Genomic DNA, 25,779 nt, shown 5'->3' on the forward strand with positions numbered 1-25,779 from the left:
CCCAGCACTATGTGTGGCAGTTCACTGGTGGGTGTCACATCATTACGTCACCATGCGAATAAGAAACAATGACATTAAGCAATTATTATTGTTACCAAGCATGAGGGTCAATTATAATTCCCAGTTAGGAAATTACAGACTTTTTTGGCACAGGTGGTGACGACCTTGGACCATTCAGAAGGGTTTTAAGGTGCTGGGCTGGGCTGGCCCTTGGTCATGCTGACTCCCTGCACCTGTGCTGAGCTCCCAGGAGGATCCTGCATCCATACTGGCACCAGCACGGTGAAGGCTGGTCTGTAGGTGGGGAGTCAGCAATGCTGCCATGAGGTAAGAGAGAAATTTTTCTATTAAATTGTGGTTTTCATTTTTCCCATTCTGAAACTACATCAGAAATGTTATTTGGGGCTTTTAGAGCTAGAATTAAGAGATTTTTGGGTAGAGACCAAGTCTGGGGAAATGTGTAACAAAAATAGCTACCTGGGAAAGCTCTGATCCAACAGGAGGGAGGGTTTGACACTATATATTGAAATCTGTGTTCCAACAGAGAGCTAAGAATACTTTTTTAAAATTTATTTATTTACAATTGTATTTGGCTTTGGTATTCAGACATACAAGAATAACTAGTTCCCATATAAGTAAAACAGAGGCAGGGAGAAGTTTAAGGTGACAGTGAGGACTGGTGCTCAAAATCTTCCCGGCCACATGCTCCCTCACTAGGGCTCAAAGCACAGCAGGGAGTTTTGCAGCAGGTAAATATGTTACTGCTCCAGATCAAATGGAGCAAAGTGAGTCAGCTTTTATCACAGTCTCTGGCTTAAATCCTTTTCTGGGGCTTGTGATGCCTTCGGGCTTGTGCCCCCGCTCTGCGGGGCTGAGCTCCTGCTCCTGCAGCCCCCTGCCACAGACAGCCCCGACAGCGCGGGGCGGCTGCCAGGAGAACAACTGTGTTCCAGGGACCCAGAGGCTTCTGGAGGAACAGCAGAAGGATAATCAAGAGCTCTGATGGGGCTTGCAGTGTCAGTGTTAAGTAACAGCCGCTGGTGGCAGTTGAGGGGGGCAGGACTCATTCCAGAACTATTAATACAGCCCCTATTTATACTGCTAGGCTCCCGCAAACGGCGCAGCGGAGAGCTACAGCTGCAGAGCTAAAATGGAATAAATGTCAGCCTCCAGGGAGAAAGCGATGCTTTCGGCAATCGTGTGGGAAAGGAGACGGTGAAAGGACAGAACGCGGGGCGGCTTTCAGACCTGAGGAAGCGGAGCGAGCTGATCGCAGCACCCTGAGAACGCAGCCGGTGGGCAGAGCCAGCCAGTAACCTCTCTGCAGCTGACAAGTCTGTGCCGAGAGCCTGCCAGAAACGCACACTCAGCATCAGACGCAGCACCTACGGATACTGGTAGAGACAAGGAGGGGATTCAAGCTGCTGCTCTGCTCAGCCAGGACCAGGTGTGACTCAGGACAAAGGAACAAAAGCCTGAAAGGGCATTTTGAGGGACCTGTAAGTGCATTGTCTGCCGGGCTGGAAAGATGATGGAGAGCACGGGAGGGCCATATCTGAACACTGCTGCTGTGACATCCCCGGTGGGAATAGCTCGGTTGCTGCAGGTGACGTTTGGATGCACCACGTTCAGCCTGGTAGCCCACCAAGGGGGATTCAGCGCAGCGTACGGCACTTTCTGCATGTTTGTCTGGACCTTCTGTTTCGCCGTCACTGTCTTCATCATCACCTGCGAATTCACGCACCTGCACAGCTGCCTGAGTATTTCCTGGGGAAACTTCACTGCTGCTTTTGCCATGCTTGCCACGCTCATGTCTGTCACGGCTGCAGTGATCTACCCGCTCTACTTTGTCCAGCTCGGCTGTTACCCCATCGGCTGTGAGGTGAGAGACTTTCGCATCGCAGCCAGCGTCTTTGCAGGCCTCCTGTTCGTTGCGTACACCGCCGAGGTGTTCTTAACCAGGGCAAAACCGGGACAGGTCACCAGCTACATGGCCACCGTCTCCGGGCTCCTGAAAATCGTGCAGGCCTTCGTGGCCTGCATCATCTTTGGGGCGCTGGTGAACGACAGCCAGTATAGCAAATACGTGGCGACGCAGTGGTGCGTGGCTGTCTACAGCTTCTGCTTTGTGGTGACAGTGGTGGTAGTGGCCTTCAGTGTCACAGGGAAGACTGCCTTGCTGTGGTTCCCCTTCGAGCGCTCTGTGGTCGTCTACACCTTCGGGGCTGTGCTGCTGTACGTGAGCGCAGCGGTCATCTGGCCGGTGTTCTGCTTCGACAGTAAGTACGGCTCGCCGCAGCGCCCCGGCCTCTGCACCAAGGGCAAGTGCCCCTGGGACAGCCAGCTGGTCATCGCCATCTTCACCTACGTGAACCTGCTGCTCTACGTCGTGGACCTGGCGTACTCCCAGCGCATCCGCTTTGTCTCGCACCTCTGAAATGCGGGTCTGCCGCTGCAAAGCCGTCCCAGCCGCGTAAGCAGCAGCAGTCGGGGATGCAGCAGGAGATGGGATGCGGGAAAGGGACGTGCTGATCAGGCATGCGCGCAAGAACCATCAACAAACCTTCAAGGTCAAGACGGACTGGACCAGTAAATTAACAACCTGTAGTGGGTGGGATGCAGCTGATGCTAGGAAAAGCCCACCTCCCCCATCATTCAACATCTGCCTCAGCCACCTGGTGCCAGAGCGAGGAAACGATGCAGCTCAAAGTACGCAACATGGCCTTTCCTCTCCAGGCGGCAGAAACGCTTGCTGCAACAGCGGGTCTGCAGGCTACTGGATCACTGAGCCAAATATTAGGAAAGACACCAAGGATTTTGAAACTTACCAACAATTAACCATAATCAAGTGACTACCCAGGAAGTGGGAAAGTTAAAAGCTGCATGAAGGAACACCAGTTCTGGAGATGAAAAACAATCCCTCAGAGTTTGGGTTAGTTTGGGCTGTGTGGTGAGACACAAAATGCTTCCAAGTGTGGGAAATTCCAGTCGGGATGTTTCTGAGAAGAACATCATAGCTATTATAGTATTTTGAAGATTAGCACTCCTTTTCTCTTCCCCTCCTTCACTGTTTAGCACAGAACAAGAATATCCTCAAGCACACACCTTGGGGGGAAGCATGGGATATTCCTATTTAGCAAACACTGAATCATCACAGAAATGAAAATTTGCAAAATCGAGGCTCTACTGCCAAGAGACAGGGTGCAGAACAGAGCTGGACGGCAAAACAACCACCTGTAAGTTGACATCCTCGCTCGAGCAGGGCCAGAAGGTACCTTGGCACGTGCTTTGCCTCAGTTCATGTGCCACCGTTTCTTCATGCTGATGTCGAGAATTTTTTTTTCTGGAAGCTTAAAGATAAATTCTGGGGGGAGGGGGATGCAGAGATTAATTGATCTCACAGCGCTGCATAAAAGACTAAACCTGGGAGGGGGACACAGATGGGACAGGACACGACAAAACCTGCGTACAACGGTCACAAATCGGGAGCGCTGCCTCAGAGCAGATCAGGCGCTAGGATTTCCGAGCTCTCTGCGTCAGCAATGAGCTGCATTTCTCTGACCCATCCCTGACAAAACACCCACTTTGAAGTCCCACATTGCATAGCTCAGATTTCAAGCTTAATAGGAATAAATGTTCTTCATTCCTGATCCAGCGAGAAACCAAAGCAGTCTGAGTACTTGTGCAGAAAGCATGCAGACTAGATAGGTTTGATTAAAATCTAAAGTAGCTGACTGTCAGAAGCAAGATTTATTTTTAACCAAATTAAAATAAAGCTAAATGGCAGACTTGCATACTACATCTCCAGAGATTTGTATACTTTTATCTTGCTCTCCACACAGCTTTTATTTCACCAGACACAGCCCTTCTGCTTTCTGCCAGAAAGCACAGGTCAATTTATTTTGGTGCATGATGCCTGAACGCAGCCCCAAAAAGGTATATAGGCAAACGGCCGAGACCTCTGACTGACATTCCCTGTGGCAGAGTCACTCAGGAAAGAGGAAGGAAACTTACTTTTCATCAGTGCTTTGTCTGGGGTTTGAAAAGCAAAGGAAAAAATTGTTGGGGCAGACTGTGTTGGATAACTCTGCTACCGAGTAAGAGCCAGCCTTTAGCAGCAGGAATTATTAGCCCGTGAAACAGGTGAAGAATCGGTATCCAGCATAAAGGGAATGCACTAAACAGCCTTCCGAGGGGTTTTTCTCTTCCGCAAGTCCCTGGTAAGGGCAGGAAGTCTGGCAGATGGTCCAGTAAGAGGCTGGCCAGCTTGTCTGTCTATCTACTAGAGACATAAACTGGGATATTGGAGAGCTTTATTTCTTGACGCCCAAAGAAATTAAGCGGTTGTACAAATAAGAAATGCTAACCTGGGAAAATAAGTCATTTGTATTGGAGGAGGCAGCGTACAAAGAGAGCCACTGCACACAAAAGGAACCTTGAGCATTTATGATGGATTGTTTTTAAACCCATCGCCTGGACAAATTAAGCTGTGTAACTTGAAAGTCACCTTTTTTGTTGTTATTACAGAGCGCTAAAAATCAAACAGGTGTGACTGTGAACCATCATGGCTTCTGCTATAACACTCAAACCTGCAAAACGAGGAATATTGCTTTACGGAAGCGTCTTCCTGTGGGCTCTGAGCGGCTGGTGGAGGCCAGGGAGAGGGACGTCAGCGGCAGGCGCGCTGCAGGCACGGGCTGCTTGTCCGCAGAGGTGACACTGCAACTCTCTCGGGCAGTGAAGCCTGTCGGAAAGCTCCTCAGCCAGTTAAGACGTTTTTCAGCTATGCATTTGCTTACTTTTTGCTGTGAAGATTTTGCACTAAGTAGGAGGAATTAGCAGGAATATGACAGAATCTGCTAGTGACACAGGTTGATGCAGCTTACACAGTAACGGGGACATAAGGTCAGGCCCGGGAGAAAGAGGTAACTGGGAAACAATGGGGGTAAAATTCAGTGCCTTCACAATAAGGAGGAAATAGAATTTAACATGGAAATCATGATCCCACTGACTGGAGGAGTGGAAAGACAAGTCATTGCCAAGAACAGTGTGTTCAGATTTAGCTTTCTCATCTGCCAGCCAAAGACTGAGCAAAAAATGTTAGCATGGTCAAAATGGCAAAAAAAAGATTGTGTGGACAACAATCCACTCTTTTAGGAAAAAAAAAAAATCAAAACCTCATGCTTCAGTGGTTAAAACACTCACTAACCAGTGGAAACTATGAGATTACCCAATCTAGGACAGAAAACATCTGATATCTGCTTAATATGATTTTAACAACCAACCTTGTCATGATTCAGTTAATGAAAAAACACTTTATTTCCAGAGCTCATCTTTCCCCTTAATTAATAAATCATGATCAAGTAACTTGTCATGAAACAGGCTTCCGAGGACACCAATCATTCTCTACTTTTTTTGTGAACTAATGTCAGAATGTACGTGCATTCACTTAGAACTATGGGTTTGTGTTTGCTGCCAATCTGGACACCTCCTAGGCGATCCCAACCTGAAATATATATATGTAAAAAAAAAAAAATTATCTGAATACTTAATGGATTGGGTTTAGTTTTGGTTCTGCCAAAGGCAAGGGCACGAGACATCAGCCCGGTAAGATGACATTAGGATCAAAAAGCACTGCTGGTGTTCGTGGCGACGCGTTCCAAAGCGCCTCGGCCTCCCCGCAGCGCGCGGGCCTCTCCCCTGCGCGAGGCCATGCCACGGGCCGTCGCCCTGAAGCACGCGGGTGGGACCATACCGCCCTCAGCGCAAGAACGCCCGCGCCCCACGCGTGGCCGCCTCCGCGCTTGCCGCGGGTTCCCCTTGGCTGTGCTGGCACAGCCGGTCTGGTCACCGGCTACAGAATGGCCGCCCCAGTCCGAGTGCAGGAAAAGCCCTTCGCTCGGGGAATCTACACCGGTCCCGAGAGACGAGGAAGCCACCGCTGCAGGCCGACGGCTGCCCGAGCCCATCCGGCACGGCAGGAACCCGCGCAGCCGGGAAGGGAGAACGCGCCAGAGTCCCGGACCCTGGGGAGGCAGAGCCCGGTCACCGGGGCTTCCCGAGCCCCCGCTCCCACCTGCGGCCGGCGAGGAGCAGGGGGAGGACGGGCGCGGGCGGAGGGGCACCTCCCGGTGCGGCACGGGGGGAGGCACGGCCCCGCGGGGGACCGAGGGCCCCTTCCCGCGCCCGCTGAGCCCCGGGCCCGCGGCGCGCTCGGCCACCCCGGGGCTGGCCGCGCTCGGCTCCGCGCCGTCGGGTGAGGGCAGGGGCGGCGCGGGAGCGCGCGGGCCGCTCACGCGCGGCGGCGCACGAAGCTTCCAGAACGGCGCGCGCCGCCGGCCCGCCGCTGCGCCGGGAGGAGAGCGCCGCCTGGCGGGGCGGGGCGGAACGGCAGCAGGCCGCCCGCGGCCCCCGTAGGCGGTGAATGATGCAAGACCCAGCGCCGGTTGCCCCAATAGCTGGCGAGGGCTGCGCCAGTGGCACCGCCCCTGGTCCCTGAGTGGCGGAGGGCCGGCGCGACCCCGCCCCGCCGCCCGCCGATTTGCTGCGAGCCGACGCCCCGCCCCACTGCCGCGCGGCACCGCTTCCCTGCGCGGTGCGCGGCCACGTGGACGGCGGCGCGGGCGCAGGTGGGCTCCGGCGGGGCCGAGCGAGCCGACCGCGCCGCGCCGCACCGCACCATGAGCGTGGGGTTCATCGGGGCGGGGCAGCTCGCCTTCGCCCTGGCCAGGGGCTTCACGGCGGCAGGTGGGGGTGGGCGCGGGCGAGTGGGCGCGGGCGGGCGGGGGGCGCCGAGCCGCCTGGGCTGACGCGCGGTGCCGTTCGCAGGGGTCCTGGCCGCGCACAAGATCACGGCGAGCTCCCCGGACATCGACCTGCCCACCGTCAGCGGGCTGCGGGTGAGTGCGGGCAGGCGGCGGGGCGCGGGCGGCGGTGCCGGGCCGCCCCGGGCCACAGCGGTCCCGTTTCTCCCCGACCGCTGCAGAAAATGGGCGTGAACTTCACGGTGAGCAACAAGGACACGGTGAAGAGCAGCGACGTCCTCTTCCTGGCCGTGAAGCCCCCCATCATCCCCTTCATCCTGGAGGAGGTGGGCCCCGACATCGAGCCCCGCCACATCGTGGTCTCCTGCGCGGCCGGCGTCACCATTGGCTCCATCGAGAAGGTGAGGGGAGGCGTGGGCTGGGGGGCCGGGCGGGGGCCCGCCGCCTCGCAGAGCCGACACCGCAGGGCAGGGCCGTGGGGGAGCCGGCCGTGAGCCGCCCCTGCTCCCCGGGACTGAGCCCGTGCTGCAGCCAGCTGGTTGCTCCGGTCACCTTTGCCTGCCCTGGTCAGAAAAAACTGTAAGAGTCTTTATGCCAGGTCTTCTATTGCATGAGGCGCTATCAGATCTTCTTTCTCTCAACAGAGGTGGGTCATCTTCCCCTGAATTTCTGCAGGTTTTGTGCTAAGTGTCTGCAGGAGCTGTTTTGGAGCCTTGTGAGTTGAGTGGGAATGAGGCCTTCAGGGTATTGTTGCCAACAGCAGCTCTGCCCAGCTTCCTGTTTGCTGCTACTCCTAAAGGCTTCACCTTTAAGTTTTGGCCGCTTTGGCTCAAAGCGGGAGTTTAGAATACAGGAGTCTCTCTCTTCCCTCTGCTTCTGTTGTTCTTGCCCCTGGGGAGTCCCTTCCTAGACAGCCTGTTTGGTATGCCAAATATGCACTAAAGCTCATTTTTCTCTCCTCCTTCTTTCTTTCTTTCTATCTCCAATAATTTTCCTCCCTAAGAAACTCTCTGCCTTCTGCCCCACACCAAAAGTGATCAGGTGCATGACCAACACCCCTGTGATTGTCCGGGAAGGTGCTACAGTCTATGCCACTGGGACTCATGCGGATGTGGAAGACGGGAAGCTCTTGGAACAGCTGATGGCCAGTGTAGGCTTCTGCACCGAGGTGGAAGAGGACCTGATAGATGCTGTAACGGGGCTCAGTGGCAGTGGCCCTGCGTATGTATGTGCTTCTTCCTCAACTTGTGACGGTCTTGGGGAGAGCAGTAGGCTTTGCATGGGGTAAAAGCCTGCGCAACTTCAGTTTGTCATTTCTTGTTTTTCTCATCGCTCACGTTTGCGATGGGACATGTTATCCAGGTATCCAGTTTATAACCAGTTTGGGTCAACAACAAAAGTCCCTTACCAGCCAGATGAGTCTGAAGTCCATAGCCAGTGAGCAGTGTCCACGTGTCTGTGTTGCAAAACATGGGCCTGTAGCTAGTGTGACCCAGAAGCTGAATCCTGCCATTCTCCCCGCTCCTGAGCTGGAACTAGTGAGAGGGAAGCCTGGCACGGCACCCGTACAGTGAAGGGGGAGGCTTTTGTCAAGTCTGTAAGTGACAGGAGTCACAGTGTGGTCCTGGAGCCCTGGATTCTCTCCTTCCTGAGAATATCAGTCTTGGAGTAGAGACTTTCAGTCACCTTCTTCCTCTGTCTGGTCTCAGGCGTTCACTGCCCTGGATGCTCTGGCGGATGGGGGAGTGAAAATGGGACTTCCCCGCAGACTGGCTGTTCGACTTGGAGCGCAGGCTTTGCTGGTCAGTATTTCCTCCTCCAGAACATTTGAGTCTGAGCCTGCTCTCTGCAGAGTATTCTGCATGTCATGGTTTGAAACGATCTCGGTCCTCTTACTGAATCTACTTTAAAAAAAAGTGTTTGGTTTGACTGTACACATGTTCCTGGTGAGGGGACATAGGAAGTGTCCGCAGCAATCTGCTGGCGCTGATGGTGATGCGGGAGCTGGGGCCTGGGGAACCGTGACTCCTCTGCAGGCTTTGTCGGCTCTGATAAGTGTTTTGGCTGCCTGCAGGAGCCCAGTTTTGCCCACTGTGAGTGTTAGGTCCTGCTCTATGCAGTGGAGAACAGGAGTATTTGACAGTTGGTTCCTCAGTCACAGCTCTGGCAGCTGTTTTCTCTTCCTCACTACAGGGTGCTGCCAAAATGCTGTTAGAATCTGAGCAGCATCCCGGTCAGCTGAAGGACAATGTGTGCTCCCCCGGGGGAGCCACCATCCATGCCTTGCACTTCCTGGAGAGCGGTGGCTTTCGCTCACTCCTAATCAATGCTGTGGAGGCTTCCTGCATCCGGACAAGGTGGGCACCTAGGAAGTCCTAAAGAGCCTGCAAAACTTGCCCCCCACGCTCCCCGTCTCTTCCTTCCTATGCCTTTCTCCCACCACTCCATTGCAGGGAGCTGCAGCATCTGGCGGACCAAGAGAAGATTTCCCCGGCAGCCATAAAGAAGACTTTGCTGGATAAGGTGAAGCTGGAGTCTCCTTCTCTGTCCGTGGCATCTGCCAGCAAAGTCAGTCTGTTCACCAGTAAGAGCACCAGCAGCAAGAAGAACTGATCAGACTGCTGGAGTCTGGCTCTGCTGAACATCAGTCTCCTCCATGCCTTTTCTTTTTTGTCTGAGGAAAACGCTCACTCTCAGTGTTGGTGTCCCCCATACCTGGCGCTTTGCTTGTAGCAGCTGTGGGGCAGTGCGACGCTGTAGATGAGGGTTTTTAACCTGTAGTGGGGTTGGCGCAAACTGTCCCTGGCATTGCTGTTTGCTGTTGGGCAGGGTGATACTATCATCAGAGCTTCAAAGGCATCATTTGTCCAGAAGCCTTGGATGCTTCTGGGACTTGGGCAGTGTCCATGGTGTCTAGTAGGATTTTTAGGAGGTTTCAGCATGCCTTTTGGTTTCAAAGGTTTGAAGCAGGCCTGGATCCCTCTTGCCCCATCTTGCATCTGCTGTCAGAGCTTGTATCTTGTTGCCGTCTTTATTACTTTGAGCAGATGCTGCCACACCAGTGCAGTGCTGCACACTACATTAGAGGCTGGGTGCTAAAGCATCTCTCAGAAGGGACCACAGTGCCTCTGCCCCATCTCCCGTCTGCCTTGACTTTAAGAGACAGGTGGTGCAGACCTCTGGACCACACTCCATTTCTCTCGTTGCTGGCCACCCCTTCTATCTGCTCTATATGTTTGCGGGACCATTCACTGCTCTCACTTTGCTGCTAGCCTGGCTTAGGTGGTTGGGCAGGTGGAGGGGTAGTGAGTGTTCCCTTTTCCCTCTCTTTCTCACACCTCTTCCTGCTCTCCATCAGCAGAATCTGCTCCCACAAGCCCATGGATATGTTTCAGCATCACTGTGCACCCCAATGTTCTCCTTGCTCTTTGCGCTGCTCCTGGGGCAGCCAGGAGCAGAGCTGAAGTCGACAACCTCCTTCAAGAAAGCCGCTTTCTGTACTGTTCCCTTAGACACAAGCAGAGTTTTGTACCCAGCTGCTGAGCTACTGTGTGGCAGCAGAAGTCTTCCTGAGCACCTTTCCTTGCATCAGGCTGTACCTCCTTGGACTGCAGTGTTGGTGCCTGTTGACAGTGGCTGCTCTGCTTCAGCTTGTGCAGTCCAGCTGTGCTGTGGTGAACTGTCCCATCCAGACAGCATTTCTCCCAGCAGAGCCCCTGGCCTGGTGAAATCCAGCACAGGAGCCCTCAGCGTTACCTTATGTTGGCACAGTTATGTCTCCCTGGTATTTTCTAGACTGTTTCTTTTTTCTTAGTCTCTTAGAAGGTGTTGCACTGCTAATGGCTAGAATGGGAAGACAGCTATAAAAAAGTTCAGGGCTGCTTCATGCAGTTGCATTCCTAGTTCTTTAGAATACAAGACTAAAGTGAGACACTGAGTCATCTGTTCTGGCTTGTGGCTTCGATCTTGTCCCATCTCACCTAGCTAGCTTGTCCTGCATGAGACCCAGGAGGAAAGTCAGTCGCTGCTTGGTGAAACACATCCAGATGACTATGCTTTTGCAGAGGAGGAAGATCCTTGCTGTTCTGGTCTGGAGAATTTCCCGTCTGACTCAAATTTATGAGCAATAAACAGCAGTGAAGTGGTCCCTTCTGACCTTCACGCTCCAGTACTGGGGAGGGAAGGAATGTACAGCCCTGAGCACCAGGCCAGGCGTGAGCAGGCACTGTGCTGTGTCGAGGCAACGCAGCACCCCTCTTCCCTGGGCCCACTAGGGAAAGGGATGAATGAGGGTTGGAGACTCAAAGGGCAGAAGGGACGAGGGTTCTGATCAGACAGAAGGTGGATTACAGCCTCTCATCGAGGGTGGTTAACCTTTCCTTCAGGCACAGCCGTGGGAGCCAGCCCCAGAACGGCAGCAAAGAGAAGATTGCACCTAGTGCTTTCTGAGATTTCTTTGAGCTGATCTCCATGCGTGGCTTCCTTGCCTCTCTACTTTTCTTCCAGAGCCCGAGTCCTGTCCCAGGCTAGGAAACTGCAAAGCGCACCCGCTGCCCCTGCCACTTTTATGGGGCTGCAGTGGGAGCAACAGGCTGGAGGGGATGGAATGGGTTTGGGTGGGTAACTGTCACACTGTATTCTACCTTGGGGTATACTGGGGGGGTGCTGGTAGAAGGAGGACATTTAAGATGGGCTTTTTGTCTCCTGAGGAATCCTGGACGTGCATTTCGGTATCGATGCCGAGGCTGCCAAAGGTGCTAGCGTTAAAGTGTTTTTAGTTTTAGGCTTTTGGCTCGTAGCAGGGTGTGATCCTATAGGCATGACAGATGGTTACTCCTTTTCCCTCTTTACATAATAAACTGCTTCTCTGACGGAGACCTGCGGCTAATCCCAGCTGTTTGGACTGGCTGTGTCTGTTGCCTCTGGCAGTGGCCATTGGGTCCTTGCTGCCTGCGGTGAGTGTGCTCAAGGTGTGCTGCAAACCTGTCTTTGAGGATGGTTTGTCTGGGGGTGGGACTGGGAAGCATATCAGCCTTTTTCTCCTGTCACCCATGGTTCCTGAGCAACAACACAAAAGTTATTCTAGAGCCCTGTGGTGCCAGTTTTCAGAGATTTAAAGAGAAGGGAAGGAAGAAAGCATGAGCATCCTGACCCTTTAGGCTTTCTAGTCGTTCTGCCAAGACAAGATTCCATGGGAGGCAAGCGGGTGCTGGGCGTTCCTCTGTTTCCCCCGCTCAGAAGCTGTGAGTATCCCGCGCAGGCAGGCTAAGCTGGCAGTCAGATGGCTTTAGTACTGGCTGATGGAAAATGAAAGGGAGTCTTGCAGAGAGAGTTTCCACTTGGCTGATAAAGTGCAATGCAGAGTAAAAGGTAGGATGGCTGAGCTCGAGCAGACTTACAGACTGCCCAGCGTACGCCCAGAGAGGCAGAGCTCTGTATGAATTTCCTAGATGCTTGTAGACCTCGTAACTGAGCCGGCTGCCGCAGCAGATGGAAAACCCCGCCTGTCAAGGGCTAGAAAAGGGCCCTGCAGGACCCAAAGTCAGGTCCCCTGCGTGTGCTGCAGAGGACAGTGGTGCTGCTGCTGAATGCCCAGGGCCCAGACTATTTCCTCCTAAGGAGCACGCTTTCTCCGTGCTGTTGCCCTAACTCCCGTATGCCCAGTTTCGTTGCTGCACCCTCCAGTTGTCCCTCGTCCCCTGCTGTACTCCTCTTGTGAGCGCTGCTTTGCTCGCAGCAGGGCAGTAAATGCAGCAGGCACCAGTATTGCTGTGGTGGGCACCCACAGCGGCGGAGCAGGTGGAAACGCACCCGGAGAAAGCCAGGCAGGACCCGGGCGAGCCGGCCCTGGGCTTCACGCTTGTCAGCCGAGTCAGAGGTGCCCCGGAGCGCTGCTGCAAAGCCCTTTTCCCCGGGTCAGCATTTTCGGGGGAGCGCCTGCTGCTCCGGGCAGTTCCAGCAGCACGGGGGAGCGGGGCCCTGGGCGAGCGGGCGGCCGCGCTCCTCTGCGCTGCAGCCGAGTTAAAAGGCGGGACGTGGCACGTGGGGTGCCCCCCCCGCGTCCTGCTGCGCGGCCGTGCTCCGCTAACACGCCTGGGAGCCCGGGGAAGAGGAGGCCGCCGACCCACCGGGGCCCTGCCGGGCCTGCGGGCACGGCTGCGGCGTGGGCGCGGGCCGGGGCCTGGGAGCCCCCGCGCCTCCTGGGCGGAGCCCCGCGCCTGCGGGCGGGAGGCGGCGGGCGCGGCGCGGCCCGGCCCGGCCCCGCCGCCGCCACCCCTTCAAGGCGCCGCCTCCGCCAGGGACGCGCGGCCCCCTTAAGGCCCGGGTCGGTTGCGCCGGGCGCTTCATGAATGGAGCCACGTGACCCAAACATCACGTGACGCGTCCGTGAGCGGCGGCGGCTCGCGGCGTCCCGGTCCCTCCCAGCGCGGCCTCCCCGCCCGGCCCGGCCCCGGCGGCTCCGTCAGGAGGTGAGCGCCACCGGCGCCGGCTGCGGCGGCGGGCGCGGCCCGGGCGGCGGGCGCGGCCCTGGCACCGGGCGGGGCGGGGCGGCGGGCCGGTCCCCGGGGGCGGGCCGGGGCGGGGCGGGCCCGGGATGGCGGCCGGGGCCGCCGCCGCGGGCCGGCCGGTGCCGCGCGGGGCCGCCGCCGCTGACTCACGGCGGGGGTTCCGGGGCCGCGGCCGCCCCGGCGCCGCCCGCCGCTGTCCCCCGCCCCGCGGCGAGCAACAGGTGTGCGGGGCCGCCGGGCTGCGGCCTGTCCGCGCCCGCCGCCTCCCGGGGCCGCCAGCGGGCACCCCCGGCGCGTCCCGCCCCGCTCCTCCCGGCCGCCCTGCGGACCGGCTGCCCCGGGGGCCGGGCCTGCCCCTCCCGGCGCCGCCACGGCCTGGCCCGCAGCGGCTCCCCGCTCCCGCGTGGGCGGGCTGCCCCGGGGGTCTCCTCGGCGCGCGCCGTGACGCGTGTTTTTCCCCCGGCGGGAGGAGCGGGGGTCTGGGGCGGGTGGGACAGCCGCCCTTCCCCGCTACCGGCAGCTCGGCGCGGCCGGCGCCGACCGACTGGCAGAGAGCCGGCGGCCGAGGGGACGCGGCTGCGGGGTTCCGGCCCCTGTTCCGTGGGTCCCGCGGCCTCGCCGTCCCGCCGGAGCCCCCGGTGGGTGCGGGGAGCGGGCTGGGGTGCGGGTCTGCTCGGCCCTCGGCGCTGAGCGCATCCCTCCGGCGGGACTGCGGGGCGGGCTGCGAGGGTGCGTGCGGGCAGGGTCCGGCTGCCCAGCGCTCGGGAGCCGCCCGCGCGTTGGGGAGCGAGGGCCGTCAGGGTGCGCTGGCCCCGGCTCACCGGGGGCTCCCGGCGCGGGGGCGGGCGCGCAGAGGCGCTGTCCTGACCTCGCGCGCAACGGGGGGCGCAGCCGAGTGCGGATTCCCGGGGGGGCTGCGTGAGCCGATTCCCGAGGATGGAACCCGCACCAGGAGAGAGCCTTCCCGCGCCCGCCCGGTGCTGCGGGGCCCGTTGTGGAGCGCAGCCCCGTCCTCCGCCGCCCGGTCCCGGCGCCGTCCCGGGCCAGCCTGCGCCGGAGTGGCTGACGTCACCGTGTTTACGCGGGGCTCGTGGCGCGGTTCTGCGGTCGGGAACGTGCAGAGCGGGGCTGCGCTGGATCACGCGCCGTGCTGTCGGCTCCCTTGTGCGGCCTTTGAGCTGAGGAGAGAATTGGCTGCGCTTGTGCTGAGTTCAGGCCTTTTGAGCTCTGGGGAAATGTGTTGAGGCTGCGTTTTCTTCATTGCAGTCACTGCGTTTGGCACTTTTCAGTGTGATCTTTCTTCAGGAAGCTATCAAAAGCTGAGCAATCAGCTAGAGAGTTAAGCCAAGTTTGGTCTCTGTCTCGGTGCCAGTTCTCTGGGTGTCCTCTGTGCAAGCTGCCAGATAGCCCTGTCTCTGATCCTGTACACGGGACTCAGAAAACAGCCAGCAGCCAGTCTGAGGGTTGTTCTCATTTTGCTGACCGACTTGTGTGTTGCTGCGTCTTGTTTTGATCCGCCTGGGGGGGGGACGAGGGGAGATGGGATCACCAGGGGCTTTTGGGGACGGTCCCGTTACAGCTTTGACGACTGTTGTGGGAGGCTTCTGCCTGACACGGTTTGATTCCTCCAGGTAAAAACGCTTGGCTCTTAACTTTGCTTTAGCTTCTAAACCGCTGTTGTCAGGGTCTGGCACCAGCCTCTTCTCGTGTCTGCTGATAGCTCTCCGGCCCCCACCTCAGCTTTCGCAGGAGTCATAGTGCAAAGGCAGAATGAGTCGCTGCCTTCGCGAGGTCTGGACCGCGCGAGCACCTGCGCTGACGCCCCAGCCTGCCCCGGGGAGCTCTCTGCCCAGTGCCCTGCCTGATGCAGCATGTTTGCCTGGTTTGTTTTCTTTCCGCTGTGCTGTAAAGAAGGAAGCTTGAGTGCTTGCCAGGCAGCTGGAAATTGTGTAGTGCCACAAGGCAAACAAATTTCTGTGGCCCCGCTGAGCAGACCTGCCCTTGGCTCCCTGCGCTCACAGGGACGGCTCAGGGAGGTGCTGCAGCGGCGACACTGTTGGTCTCCCCAGCTATTCCCTTCCCTCTCCCCTTTTCCCAGCAGCCATGTTGTTTGCCAAGTAGGAGCAGAGGAAGGAAATACAACAGTATGGGGAAGAGTGAAGAAGTGATTTTATGAAGCAGTTGCTTGTGTGCTGTCTGCCCTGTGTTAGCCTGCTTCGTTGCAGCTACCTGCCTCAGACAGCAAAGTGACCCTTTCTGCGCCAGCGCTGTCAGGTTGTGGCAGACGTCTTGTTGGAAGGAGCATTGTCCTCTGGGTATAAATAGCCTGCCTCCTGGCAGGCTGGAGGCTTTGGGAACGTCTCTGCCAGTGTCCTGGCGAACGCTGACCCCATTCACCTCTAATAGGTGGTAGGTGCATTGCAGGGAGCCTGCACCACAGCTGCTGGATGAGCATAAATTCGTATTTGCTGACTTGTGCGTCTGGTTTCTTGGCTATAACTGTACATCAGTGCCTCTTACAGCTAGTAAAGCAGTAGCAAACAAAATTGTTGACTGGCACCAAAGAGACGAAAGGTTCAGCAGCGTTTGTAGACGCGCTTGCGCAGGAACGCTTGCCTTGTTTAAGGAGATGTGCAGTTCCTGGCTGTTTGGGACACAGCTGTGTCTGTCAGGCAATATCTGAGTGCGTTAGTTCATTGGGCAGTGTAGCAGCGCTCTGAACTAAAGCCTGAGGGGAGAAGGTATGTAGGGTCAGAAACAGGAGCTCGGGTATGATTCACTGTAAAAACAGGCCTAGGAATGGCTTTTCCGTGGTAGTGAAGGCGTCTGCTCTCCTCCGGTTTTGGCTGCCCTTAATCTTTGTTTTCTTACGAGCATACCTTGGCTCTGAAGATAAGGGAGGGAGAGAGTGGTTCTGTGCCCTGGCGTTACCGGGGACTGATAGGGGCTTTCTCACAGAAGGGAGCTACCGCTGGGGTCAGCTTTGCGTGACTGGGAGAGGTGAAGGCTGCTGAGGCATCGGCCCAAATTTGTGATGGGATTCCAGCGTGCCCAGATGCTTCCTTGTGCTGCAATATCAGGTTGTCCTTCTGTTCCTTGGGAAAGGTTGGGTGCAGAACTTTGGCTTGAACCTGGATGTGCTGGCTTTCCTGGGAAGCAGGACGAAGTTTGGAGAGGCATGAGCACAGCAGCGGCACCCTGTGTCGCGGAGGCAAAGGCTTCCGCCATGCTCCTTGCCCGGGGTCGCATGTTCTTGAACCATACTGGTTGCGTCCTTGGGGGCACCTAGAATCTGGTAGGACTCTTGCCCTGGGAAGTTTCTGGGCTGTGCTTGGGCACCTGTTGGAGAGGGTGTGTCAGAGCAACTGCCTGCGTTGCTCTGCTTGGGAGTGACACGGATGAGGCTGGGAGCAAGAGGAGCAGGGAGTCAGCGTGCTGAGTCAGCATGACTGGCCCGGAGCAGACGTGCTCTGGACCCAGCGTGCTGCCTGCCAGGCTATTTTTAAAAATGTGGCTTCTGTGTATTCTGACTCCTCCTAGTTTTTTAATTTCCCCCACCCCAAGTGAAAAAAACAGCATTGCCACAAAGTCTCCGTGGGAGTAGGGGTGTGGAAGGGCAGGAGTTTCTGCTCAGGGACAGAATCTGCCACTTGTGAGTCCAGCTCAGTCGGGCTCTTGTCGAGTGTTGCCTGAGGAGGGGAGCGGGATGTGCAGCAGCACGGGGCGTTGCTGCTGCTGGACCCTGACACAGGAATGTTGCAGGCCCTGCTGCATCCTGGGGGGCTAACCCGACCTTCCTTCCCTTCCAGAACCTGATTGACAAGGCTGTCGTGTTATGACGACCCCCAACAAAGGAAACAAGGCCTTGAAGGTAAGGGGCACCTGGAGGAACGGGATGCGGGTGGCAGATAGACACCTGCTCCAGGTTTCACGAGCGTGTGCCACCTTCTCTTCCAGGTGAAGCGGGAGCCAGGCGAGAATGGGACCAGCTTGACAGATGAGGAGCTGGTGACCATGTCCGTGCGGGAGCTGAACCAGCATCTACGGGGCCTGTCGAAGGAGGAGATCATCCAGCTGAAGCAGCGCCGGCGCACGCTGAAGAACCGGGGCTACGCGGCCAGCTGCAGAGTCAAGCGTGTTACCCAGAAGGAGGAACTGGAGAAGCAGAAGGCAGAGCTGCAGCAAGAAGTGGAGAAGCTGGCCTCTGAGAACGCCAGCATGAAAATGGAACTTGATGCTCTCCGCTCCAAATACGAGGCTCTCCAGAACTTCGCCAGAACCGTGGCCCGGAGCCCCGTGACCCCTGCGCGGGGGCCTCTCGCCTCCAGTATGGGGCCCCTCGTCCCTGGCAAGGTTGCTACTACTAGTGTCATCACAATAGTGAAATCCAAAACGGACGCCCGGTCTTAGTGAAGCGAGCGTTGCCTGAGCTTGTCTGTGCAGGGCAATTAGGCGCAAAACCAGCCTGGAATCCCCAAAGCACAAACCCTCCCCACACGGGTCCGGGTTCCTTCTCCTTGGCCCAGGACTGGCCTGCTGATCACTCCAGTTTTGTTTTGTTGTGTCCAGATTGGTATGAGCCGTGGTGATGCGTCCCTCGTGCTGTGCAGACAGAGCCTCCCGCCCAGCGGTCTGTAGCCCTCCGTCACCCTTGGGACAGACTGCAAGATCTTGGTTTTCCAGCCAAAGAAAGTCTGTGCAGCGTGGCCGATGGCAGGGCGGCAGGAGGGCTCGGGGAGGGTCCGGAGGGAGGCTTTCTTCCGGGGGGCCGGGAACCCCAATTTTTGGTCACTTCCAAAGGCTTTATTTCGTTACTCTTCCAGGTGGTGCATCCCGGCGCCTGACTGCCAGGCGCCCGAGCCTGACGCTTTTGTTTCATTTGGTACCCGTAGTGCAGTCGGGGTGTTCTGTGTGATAGGTTTTTATTCCTTTCTAGGTGTGCCTCTGTGCCCTAACAGTGGGTTTCCTTCAGACGTCGTTGCGTTAGCTGTGTGAAGTAGCAGTGGTGGAAAGGAGGATGCTGTCGTGCCCTGCCGCCTCTGCCCCAGCGCTGGGGAAGGAGCCGGGGCCCTTGCACCCCAGGGGAGGGAGGGAAGATACCGTGTTGACTGCAGGCCGGTTTTGTGCCTAATGTGTTGCACTGAGCAAGACCAAAATCACTAGTTGTTCCCGTGTTTTGAGGGTATCAAGTGTCTCTAGTGTGATGGTTTACACAACCAGTTTATGTGGTTAAATAGCCCTTTATTTAAAGAGAGAAACATCATTTTAAGAGTTATTAAATTATCTAAGTTTAAAATTAAAATCAGACAGAAGAGAGAGCATATTTATAGTCAGCTTTTTTTTATCTGAGAGGGCGAGAATATTTGACCATAGAAATGGGGAAATATTCTCGGAGACTTTGCTAGTTAAAGGTTAATAAATAAATAATTTTAAAGTTTCTCATGAACCTCCCGCAAACTGTTTGTGGCTCTGAGGTTAGTTTTTATAAAGAGTTATCAGACTTTATTTATAAAACTTAGAAAAAGACAAAAAAAGAGGCAAGTCCTGTTTGATATCTTTTTGCAATTGTACCAAAAGTGACTTATTCTCGACCTTGCTGGCTTCCGTTGTGTCCCCTTGTGTTGCGCTCTCTGAGCTCTTGCGTGGCGCTGCGGTGTGGTGGGGCCAGCGGCTGCCTTTGCCACGTGCTGTCGTTTCATGCTGCCATCGTTTTCCCTAAGCTCGACCGAGAGATTGAATTGGAATCTCTCCGAGTTCTCCAGGATTCTGGCACGCACACAAAGGTGCTGCTGTTCTTGGAGGCAAAAACAAATGGCTGGTGAGACATGCCTGGAACACGCGTCTCTGCAGAGGCGTGCTGCGGGAGCATGGGCAGCGTGGGCCTCTTGCTGGGCAGCCAGCACCAGGTAGCTCAGTTCCCTGCACGGGGGAAACGCTGCGCTTTCCTTCCTCCAGCAAAGCTGGTAGAGAAGTAACACAAGGGAGAATTGTCCAAGTTGAGAAGGAAACTGATAGGATTCAGCTCTGGAATTGGATCCTGTGGTCAGAACTTGTGTTGCTCTTGCAGCTCGTCTGACAAGAGGAGCCAGTCTGCCTGCCTTCTGGGCAGCCCGGGACCAGCGCTAGTCCTGAATGTCCGCATATTACTGAAAATTAAGCTGTGGCATGGTTACTGTCTTTCCTGGTGCAGCTTCTGTCTGTGGGTGTTGGAAGAGTGCGTAGATTTACAGCTGCATGACGCAGCTGAGAAGCTGTGGCCAGGCTCCATTTCCACAAACACTTTGATCCCCTTGTCCCCTCCCCAAAGGTGTGAGCTGATTACCGAGTTGTTTTAGAGAAGCAGGACGTGGGGGTGAAGTCCATGTGATCTCCTGGCTGCTGAAGGCCTCCTGAGCAGAGGGGACAGATCAGGATGGCACAAGTGAAACTGCAGCCTTGCACGGAGGCGTGGTTCGCCATACTGGGTGGTTTTTGGTGATGTGTTTCGTGGGTAACTGAACTGATACTGCTGTCCTGGCTGAGAAGCAGGTAAACCTGACGAAAGCTGCAGTGTTGCAGGAGAGGAGCAGATGGTGGGGATTTCCTGCTGGAGAGGGAGATCAGCTTTGCTCTGATTGGGAGTTTAGAGAGAAACTGTTTGGCATGCTTGTCCCAGTGAACTTCCTGAACAAGGAGTAAGTTCGAATGTCGCCTCCAGGCTTCTCCCTCCCAGCCCTGGGCTTTCTCTTCTCTGAGCTGAAGTGTGTGACGTGCTGTGTCCCAGCTGTTCACCGGATGGGCTGTGCACTGAGCAGCACTCAGCGCGGCGCTCTGGGCTCTAACCTTTGTCTTCCAGCTGGTGACGTGGTACCTGGAAGAGGTGAGATGTTCCAAAACACGGAGACCTCTAGTTGGCCTGAGGTGTCAGTCCCAACCCTGTCCCTCCGGGAGCCAGCCTGAGATGGAACCTGGCTGGAGAGCCGTTCTGAACCCAGCTGGAGGCCTGACCCCAGCAGGGTGAGCAGTCAAGGTTTTGTGTACGGGGCTGGATAGGGACGGAGCTCCAGGGGCTGGAGGCTGTGGTGTGAGGAGGGCCTCATCTACAGAGCAGGTGATGACAAGCAATCCTGAAGCCATGGTGAACTTGCTTCTGTTGTACTCTGGAGCAAGGAGTGGCTGGGTCCTTCCCTGCCTGCTGGGTGGCAGCCGTGCTTTGGAGCGAGCTGTGAGTCAGGAGGACAGAGCAGGCGGCAGCACTGGCTCCACCAGATGTTAACGCTGTCCTTTCTCCTCCCCTCTGCTGTGCCTGCTAGCTTTCTGCCCCAGCCTGCTCCGAGTGGCCAAGTGTGTTCGATGAAGACACATCACATGGGGGAGCAGGTGCAAAGCTGTGGCAGAAGGGCGCCTGTGTGGTAAACAAGCTCTGCGGGTGCTGGGCTGGATGTCAGCAGGGATGCGGTCCCCGCGTGAGTGCTGCTTCCCTACGCTAGTGCGTTGGTTTTGGTTTTGTTCTCAGTGAAGTGCTGGACCCCGAGTGATGTATCTCTGCAGTGTCCAAGGAGTCTCCCGTCCTGCTCTGGGGTCCCGTCCCCTGCCGGCTGGCTGTCGGTGCCTGTGCGAGGCGACCCCTGCCCCGAGCCGCCGCGCTGACCTCTCTCTCGTATATAGCGTTCTGGAGTGTGACAGTTCTTGTTCCTGAGGTGCTCGTCCGTTTGGTTTCCTGCTGTGAAGGGTGTCGTGTTTTCTTTCTCCTTTTCCTGGTGCCGTTGCAGCGGTGGCTGGGGAGGGGGCCCTGCCCCAGCCTGCCCGCAAAGCCCACCCGCGGAGCGTCCTGCCGCCGGGAGCTGTGTATTGTGGTAAATTGTGTAGCTACCCCCGCCCTGGGCGAGGGGCGCCTGGCCCGGGGGACGCGCCCTGTCCCCGGCCGGTGCCCCTGCCCGCGGGGCCGCGGCGCGGGGAGGCCCGGGCTGCCCCGGGGAGGGCTCCTGGCGGCCTCTGCCCCGGCCCGGCGGGGCGGCCTGAGGCGGCCGGGGGCTCGGGGGGCGGGCGGCGGTATTTATTGCTAAGTTATTGCCGGGGCGGCGGGCCGGGCGGTATTTATTGCTGTACATAGTGTCCGTCCGCGCCGCCGCTGTTTTGTACGTGACAATAAACCGCTTTGGAACAGCCGCCGCCTGCCGCTTCCTTGGGCGCGGTCCGCCGCGGCGCGGGGGGGCGCTGCTGCACCCGGGGCGGCGCGGCCGGAAGTGGCGCTCGGCCGCTCTCGCCGGGCAGCGGAAGCGGGGCGCTTCCGGGGCGATGGCGGCCGGCGGCAGCCTCAGCCGCTCGGAGCGGAAGGCGGCGGCGCGCGCCGAGATCCTTCAGCAGGAGGAGCAGCGGGACCGGCGGAGACAGGTACGGCGCGGCGCGGCCCGGCCCGCCCCGCCGCCGCGGGCCGCCGTGACCACCCGTGTGTGCCGGGCAGGTGTCCCGCATCTGGAGGAAGCCGCCGGCGGAGCGGAGCCCCGAGGAGTGCCAGGCGCTGCGCGAGAGCGAGGACATCGTCCGGGAGCTGGAGCGGCGCCGCAAGCGGCGCGAGCGGCTGCGCCGGCGGCAGGAGGAGGTGGGCGGCGGCGGGGGGGGGTGGGGTTGGCCGGTGAAAACCGCTGTGCGCGTGTCCGGGACGGCTCGGGGCCGCGGCCGCGGGGCCTGCCCTCGCGGGGTCTCCGCATCAGCCGTGCTTCCCGCGGCTGCCAGATGCGCGTTTTCCAAACGTGTGCGGCTTTCTGTGCGCGTGCTGTTCCCGCACGTCTCTTGGGAGAATGCATCTGCATGCGCTGCTATCCAGGAAGCTTTTTGCCTTGGTCTTCCACGGACAGCACCCATGTTCTTTTAAGTAGAAGCCACTTCTGACAACATTTGTGTTGCTTTTTCTGGCTAGTTGGCTAATTTTCCCATATTAAAGCTTCCAGGGAGCTCCCTGTGCTTTTCGGTCCCGTGATGCACTGTATCTCAGAAACGTGAACTTGCTCAGTTGTATTTTCTAGGTATGTGACGAACCGGAGGAGTTAAAGAGAAAGGCTACTGAGCTGGCTGCTGCTGTCCGGAACGCCAAGCACCTTGTCATCTATACGGGAGCCGGGATCAGTACGGTAGGATTCCTTGGGGGTGAGTGGCTGGAGCTCCTTCAGGGGTATTGCGGTGTTGTTTGGGCTGTTTCTGTGGTTTCCAAATGACTGTATGATGTGTGTTGGAAGTCACGGCTCCACTGCAAACCGTGACCACGGCATTTGCTAGTTTGCATCTTGGAGTTGTGCCTGCTGCCCAGGAGATTCCGAGGCTCACCCCTGTGACCGTGTGGAGAATGTGGTGATTAAACGAGAAGATTGCTAGTCTTCATTCGAGTCTCTTCAGCTACTCTGGTGTAAAACCTAAAGCCAAGTTAGCTAATTAACGTTGTCTGCATTAATGGACAAGTAGGAGTAGCTGGTGGTTACCAGAACTCACAAATGACAGTTTAAGAAATGGTTGGCTTCAGGGGCCTCTGTTTGGAGAGTGGAAATCTGGTTCTGCATCTTGTAATGTCATACATGCCACCTTTGAACTCTGGAGATGGGAACTTTATTTTTCCTTCCCTTTTCTACAGTCTCTGCAGATGTGGAGCATGATTCGGGGCAGGGTGTATGAGCGCCAATGTCACAAATACTTTTGCTGAAGAATGCTGAGTGCAGGCTACTGGAAATCAGAGTGATGCAAATAGGGAAAGGTTCAAGAACTTAATTATGTGTAGGGAAAGTACCAAGGGTCAAAAAGAGTTCTGGAGGGATTCCATAATGGTAAAATTGGAGAAAATAAATACTGGAGGTGAAAATGAGAGCTGTAAGGCAGGAGAAGAGATGGTGGAGTGAGAGAAAAACATATGAAATTGTTTCATTGCTCCTGCAATTAGGGAACCGCTGCGCTAGAAAACTTGGGAGTGAATGAAGATGCACCTGTGAACGAGGTGTATCTGGTTGTCGCGGGTGGGAGCGGGCTGATGTGTTTGTGGACGAGGTATGAACCTTCCCGTCAGGCCGCCTTCTCTCTCGGTAACACAGGCCGCCTCAATCCCAGACTACAGAGGCCCTAATGGCATATGGACGTTGCTGCAGAAGGGCAGGAGCATCAGGTAAGGAGAAATTCTGAGCTCTGTAGCAGAAAGCTGATACTAAAAGAGAGATTAATGACAATTCCAACTTTTTTTTTTTTTCTTGTTCTCATCAGGGCTACAGACCTGAGTGAGGCAGAGCCCACTCTAACCCACATGAGCATTGCCTGCCTACACAAGCACAACCTGGTAAGGTATTTTTTCCACACCTCACTTGTGTTCCTCTGTCTAAGTATGATAAATAAAACCCATCGGGGGGGGGGGGGGAAGCTTTTCATGAGACTGCGTAACTACTGTTTTTACTCAGGTGGCTACACATCTGTGCAGGAAAAAGCACCTGTGCTCACATACAGCTGACTCTAGCTCTTAGGCTTGCTCCAGGCTGTAGCTCTGGCAGTTTTTCCCCTGGAGCCTTTTCTTTAATACCTTGTATTTGCCTCCTGTGAGGCTGGTCTGGTGACCTGGCAGAGCTCTCTTTCGCAGAGTCGTCTTTTCATTTAGCTTTCATAAAGGTCTGTTCTCTGCGCCTCTCTGCTGTTAGTTCTGCTCTGATGTACGGGGCTGTTCGCTGCGTATTGAGACACGGGTGTCACCTGCATTTAGTAATACTGTCAGTTTTTTGCGAGTGTATTAGCTCAGTGTTTCATTTTCTTCAAGGTGCAGCATGTGGTGTCTCAAAACTGTGATGGGCTGCACCTGAGGAGTGGGTTACCCCGAGCAGCAATATCTGAGCTTCATGGGAACATGTTCATAGAGGTGAGTGGCCAGAACAGGATACAGTTACTGTCCAGGGGCCTCACAAGAAGATAATGTAAACTCTTTATCTCTCACTAGCTCAAGAAGAATTAGTACAAGGGCCAGCCTCTGATTAGTTCATATCTTCAGGCCATCGGGTTTGGGCTGAACTCGTTAGCAAGCGCCAAAACAAGTGTTCTGTACGCCCAGTAGCTTTTTCTCTGTACTTGCTAGAGCCTTCTCTTCTGACTACGCTTCCTCAGACCTTCTCTGGAAGCCCTGCTACCGCATAGCCAACATGCTCCCTGTAATTCCACTTGCTAGTTGAGCTTTTCCAAATTTTTCCAAGTTAGCAACTGATCCCTGATGATCCCTTCTACTGCTTCCAATTTATTGTCCCCCAAAAATGCTTTTCTTCTGAGAGAAGTGGCTGGCTCCTGGCCTTTCATGGGCCAGATGCTAATGATGTAACTGATTTTTTGCTTTTCTCCCGCACCAGGTCTGCACTTCCTGCACCCCCAACAGAGAGTATGTGCGAGTGTTTGATGTGACGGAGCGCACAGCCCTGCACAGGCATCACACGGGCAGGATGTGCCACAAGTGTGGGGCACAGTTGAGAGATACAATCGTCCACTTTGGGGAGAAGGGGACGTTGAGACAGCCCCTGAACTGGGAAGCAGCAACAGAAGCTGCAAGCAAAGCAGATGTGATTCTTTGTCTGGGTTCCAGCTTAAAGGTAACTTTAGAGACTCGGTGAAGATTGTTAGCAGCATTCCCTCTTGATGATACACCTTGGTGCTGAGCAGTTTCCTCCCAAACAGACAACTGTAAACTCTGGTGTCAGGATTCGCCCACCATCTGTGATAGTCTCTCTTCCTCCCTCTTTCCCCTCCTGGTAATACATTCCTTTTCCTCTCGCTGATACGGTTCACAGTTACGCGTGCCTTTTGCTGTACTGATAATCTCTATTTTGTGGCAGGTTTTGAAGAAATACCCACGTCTTTGGTGCATGAGCAAGCCACCCACTCGTCGGCCAAAGCTGTATATCGTGAACCTGCAGGTGAGAGCCTCTCGCGCTGGGTTTGGGCCAGACGGACGCTGGTGTGCGGCGAGCTGTCTGGCCGAGGAGTGCGCGGGCTGCGTCCCAGGCAGCGAGCCCTGCCTGCCCGCGGGGAGCCGCCTGTAGCCGCGGGTCTGCTGTCACTCCTGCAGTGGACGCCGAAGGACGACCTGGCCGCCCTGAAGCTGCACGGCCGCTGCGACGACGTCATGCGGCTGCTGATGGCGGAGCTGGGGCTGGAGATCCCGCGCTACGACCGGTGAGCGGCCCAGGGCCCTGCCCGGCGCTGCGCCCCGGGGCCGCCCGGCAGCGCGCCCACGCTCGCCCTCTCTCCTCCGCAGGGCGCGGGACCCCATCTTCGCGCTGGCCGAGCCGCTGCGCCCCGGGGAGGAAGGCACGCACTCGCGGAAGCCGGTGGCCCCGCCGCCGGGCGCCGAGGCGCCGCGGGAGGAGGAGGAGGCGGGGGCGGAGGCGGCGCCCCCCCGCCCCGGGGGCTGGCTGGGCCGCGGCTGCGCCAAGGGCGCCCGGCGCAGGAAGAGCAACTGAGCGCGGGCGGGGCCGGCGGGGACGCGCCCCAAGATGGCGGCGGGGGCGGGCGCGGGGCGG

The 25,779-nt window shown here is 56.8% G+C and overlaps 4 protein-coding genes across 10 annotated transcripts; all 4 read left to right on the top strand.

Moving 5' to 3' along the window:
- Nucleotides 1–220: 220 nt before the first annotated feature.
- On the top strand, nucleotides 221–3,794 carry MYADML2 (myeloid associated differentiation marker like 2). Its single transcript, XM_086762572.1, has 2 exons — nucleotides 221–327; nucleotides 1,106–3,794. Exon 2 carries the CDS (start codon nucleotides 1,529–1,531, stop codon nucleotides 2,435–2,437), a length of 909 nt encoding a protein of 302 aa, XP_086618698.1. The 5' UTR covers nucleotides 221–327; nucleotides 1,106–1,528; the 3' UTR covers nucleotides 2,438–3,794.
- Nucleotides 3,795–6,628: 2,834 nt separating this feature from the next.
- Nucleotides 6,629–11,657, top strand: PYCR1 (pyrroline-5-carboxylate reductase 1). Its single transcript, XM_086762465.1, has 7 exons — nucleotides 6,629–6,747; nucleotides 6,829–6,899; nucleotides 6,986–7,165; nucleotides 7,768–7,989; nucleotides 8,474–8,566; nucleotides 8,958–9,121; nucleotides 9,218–11,657. Exons 1-7 carry the CDS (start codon nucleotides 6,681–6,683, stop codon nucleotides 9,375–9,377), a joined length of 957 nt encoding a protein of 318 aa, XP_086618591.1. The 5' UTR covers nucleotides 6,629–6,680; the 3' UTR covers nucleotides 9,378–11,657.
- Nucleotides 11,658–13,096: 1,439 nt separating this feature from the next.
- Nucleotides 13,097–21,420, top strand: MAFG (MAF bZIP transcription factor G). 7 transcript variants are annotated; one of them, XM_086762436.1, is made up of 4 exons: nucleotides 13,097–13,234; nucleotides 17,083–17,144; nucleotides 17,231–17,626; nucleotides 18,210–21,420. In XM_086762436.1, the coding sequence occupies exons 2-4, from the start codon at nucleotides 17,109–17,111 to the stop codon at nucleotides 18,258–18,260; spliced, it is 483 nt and encodes a 160-aa protein (XP_086618562.1). In that variant the 5' UTR covers nucleotides 13,097–13,234; nucleotides 17,083–17,108; the 3' UTR covers nucleotides 18,261–21,420. The 7 variants fall into 7 exon arrangements, with proteins under 7 accessions (XP_086618562.1, XP_086618555.1, XP_086618560.1 ...); XM_086762431.1 differs by lacking the exon at nucleotides 13,097–13,234 and adding exons at nucleotides 14,357–14,904; nucleotides 16,379–16,925 and having other exon boundaries at nucleotides 17,231–21,420; XM_086762429.1 differs by having other exon boundaries at nucleotides 13,102–13,234; nucleotides 17,231–21,420.
- A 98-nt stretch (nucleotides 21,421–21,518) lies between these two features.
- On the top strand, nucleotides 21,519–25,741 carry SIRT7 (sirtuin 7). Its single transcript, XM_086762428.1, has 10 exons — nucleotides 21,519–21,646; nucleotides 21,717–21,854; nucleotides 22,279–22,383; nucleotides 23,329–23,399; nucleotides 23,495–23,567; nucleotides 24,036–24,134; nucleotides 24,613–24,849; nucleotides 25,093–25,173; nucleotides 25,326–25,432; nucleotides 25,515–25,741. Exons 1-10 carry the CDS (start codon nucleotides 21,551–21,553, stop codon nucleotides 25,717–25,719), a joined length of 1,212 nt encoding a protein of 403 aa, XP_086618554.1. The 5' UTR covers nucleotides 21,519–21,550; the 3' UTR covers nucleotides 25,720–25,741.
- The last annotated feature ends 38 nt before the right edge of the window (nucleotides 25,742–25,779 follow it).

This window comes from Chlamydotis macqueenii, chromosome 18 (assembly GCF_036417535.1).
Source record: "Chlamydotis macqueenii isolate bChlMac1 chromosome 18, bChlMac1.mat, whole genome shotgun sequence".
In the NCBI taxonomy this organism is placed as follows: domain Eukaryota; kingdom Metazoa; phylum Chordata; class Aves; order Otidiformes; family Otididae; genus Chlamydotis; species Chlamydotis macqueenii.